This window comes from Pygoscelis adeliae, unplaced genomic scaffold (assembly GCF_000699105.1).
Source record: "Pygoscelis adeliae isolate BGI_AS28 unplaced genomic scaffold, ASM69910v1 Scaffold436, whole genome shotgun sequence".
NCBI classification, from domain to species: Eukaryota; Metazoa; Chordata; class Aves; order Sphenisciformes; family Spheniscidae; genus Pygoscelis; species Pygoscelis adeliae.
Genome location: NW_008825051.1, coordinates 1179992 through 1182325, shown reverse-complemented (window position 1 = coordinate 1182325; position 2334 = coordinate 1179992). Strand labels below are relative to the sequence as shown.

The 2334-nt window shown below is 47.3% G+C and overlaps 1 protein-coding gene across 1 annotated transcript in view; it reads left to right on the top strand.

Annotated features, from left to right (window-relative positions):
* The window catches only part of DPH7 (diphthamide biosynthesis 7), a 13610-nt gene that overhangs the window by 3895 nt on the left and 7381 nt on the right, over positions 1–2334 (top strand). Inside the window, exons 2-4 of the mRNA XM_009326385.1 lie at positions 187–323; positions 767–854; positions 1609–1703. Coding sequence (XP_009324660.1) covers positions 187–323; positions 767–854; positions 1609–1703 — 320 coding nt within the window. The remainder of the gene's footprint in view (positions 1–186; positions 324–766; positions 855–1608; positions 1704–2334) is intronic.

Genomic DNA, 2334 nt, shown 5'->3' with positions numbered 1-2334 from the left:
CCGGTGAGCGTGACCGGCTCTGAGAGAGCTGTGGTGGCTTTCATCCCTTAAGGGAGGGACTTGAAAAGTGGGAGCCCTCTGCCCGGCTCCTGCCAGCCGCTCCTGGCAAGATCTCGGGTGGGGAGAGGCCTGGGGGAGGTAGAATAATTGCTAAGCCTACTCTTTTCTTTCCAATTTTTGATGTAGACTGACTCCCGAGGAAGCAACGGGGCCTGTGACCGGACTGGGCGCCTCTACCTGTATCACTACAACGAGGATCAGCCTTATATCCCGCTGACTGAAATCCAGAGAATTGACACTGCTGCCATCCTGGACATCAAATGGTAACGCTGGCCCGTCGAGGCTTGGGGCTCACAGCAGCGTGGTCTGCCCCTCTGGGGTTCTGTTTTGGCTGTTGGCATGGCAGCAGCAGTAATGTTTACTAACTAAACCGTCCCTGGCTTCTTGGAGGGAAGTATTCTCCAGTTTGCTCCAGTGAGCAAAGGCTGCGCTCATTTCTGTTATGCTCTTCTGCTTATTTATGAACAGCTGGCCAGTGACTGTGGACATCTTTTGTTTATATAATAATATATAGTAGATTTTTCCTATATATAATCCCCTCGGTGCAGGTTTGTGGGAACTTGAGGATCCCTAGATTTTCTTCACGAGATTTTTTTTGGTCAAGTACCTTCTCCTTGTGCATCCTGGAATAAAAGTTATGACTTTGCTCTCCTCCTTAAATACAAGAAAGATGGACATTCAAGACTCGTTTAACCTGATCTTTTAGGTGCCACGTTCCCGTTGCAGAACATCCCATGGTTGGCATTGCAAACTCAACAGGCGCCGTGGAGTTTTGCCGTCTGACTGGAAGCGAGGTAGGTGGCTGTAACACCTGCTGCTGTTGAAGCTGTGTTTAACCCAGATTTAATACATCCCTGGATTTATTAGCAGTGTTCAGAGACATGTAGGAAAGCTGTATGGTTTCCACGGCTTCCTCAGTGTGCTTAGCTTTTTAAACACTTCTTCTTTTGTCTTCTGATAATGTTTCTCATAAATCCCACAAATTTGTTCATGGCACCAGAGAGACTGGCTGGGCTCTACCCACCTGCGGAGTGTGGGAGATGAGAGGCATGAGGGGAGCAGAAGCAAACTCTGGAAACTGTAACTTGAGAATAAGTGTGGACTAACTGGTAAACACAGCAGAAGATGCAAAGTTGTTAAAAACAGGGAAGAATTTTGGAGAGGGGTTTCTCTCGGTCAGTGAGAGAACGGAGTAATCAAGGGAGCCATTCCCACAGAGCGAAGGAAGCGGGAGCTAGTCTATGAGGGAATTCAGCAGTCAGGTCATCACTTCTGTGCTTCATCACTCACTGAGAGGAAGCAAAGTTTAGGGGCGATTTGGTGGGAGATGGGTAGCAGAAGGGTGGGGATCCTGTGTATGCACATGTTTGCCCTTCAGCTAGTACTAAGCAATTGTACGTTGCTATGGGGTGTTTCATCTCTTCTTTAGTGTGGGACCCTAATATGCTTGTCCATCTCTGGAAGACACCTGCCGTAGGAGTAAGCGGTACAAGTGTTATATACCTTGCTGTCTTCCCAGTCTTAACCCATTGCTTTTCTTTCCAGTAGAAGAAGAGCTGCATGTTGGAGCCATGCTTCAGGGTCGATCTCGGTGCACAGCATCTGGCCTTGTCTTTAGACTGGTCCACAGGACGAGAGCAATGGTGAGGATGGGAGATAAAGGCTGGTACTGGAGGTGGTTGTGTGTGTGATAGTTTTCAGGCGTAAGTTGAGGACTTTGATGAATGAATCTTTGGTGGCTTTTTGTGAAGCGGCTTAAGGCTTTCTTGGTCCCAGCTCTCTCCCTGCACCTTCTCTAGAAGTTACTATTTCCAGAGCAAGGGTAACAAAGGAACAAGAACATATACCGTGGCCACTGTCACAGAGACTAAACCAACAACAAATGTGAGGTTGTGCTATGGTGAATGGCGGCAGGTGAGCCAGGGACATGTCTTCTGTTGCCTTTGCTAAAAGGAAAGGCCAGAATGGGATGCAGATGGATCCGCTGGTTCCAACTCTGCTCTTAGAACAGCGGAATTTTAGTGTGATGTTCTGCTTAAGGACTGCTAATAATAGCACGTGTAGGAAGTTTAAACATGGGTTAGTGAGAAACGGGAGAGAAATGGTTTGGAAGTGGCTCCTTCCTCTCTCAAATGCTCATACATTTGATTTCAGAAATAGCATCTCTGCATGAAATAACATGAATTAGTACCTTGAAAGAGGTAGGGTATATAGAATCATAGAATACTTTGGGTTGGAGGGGACCTCTAAAGGTCATCTAGTCCAACCCCCCTG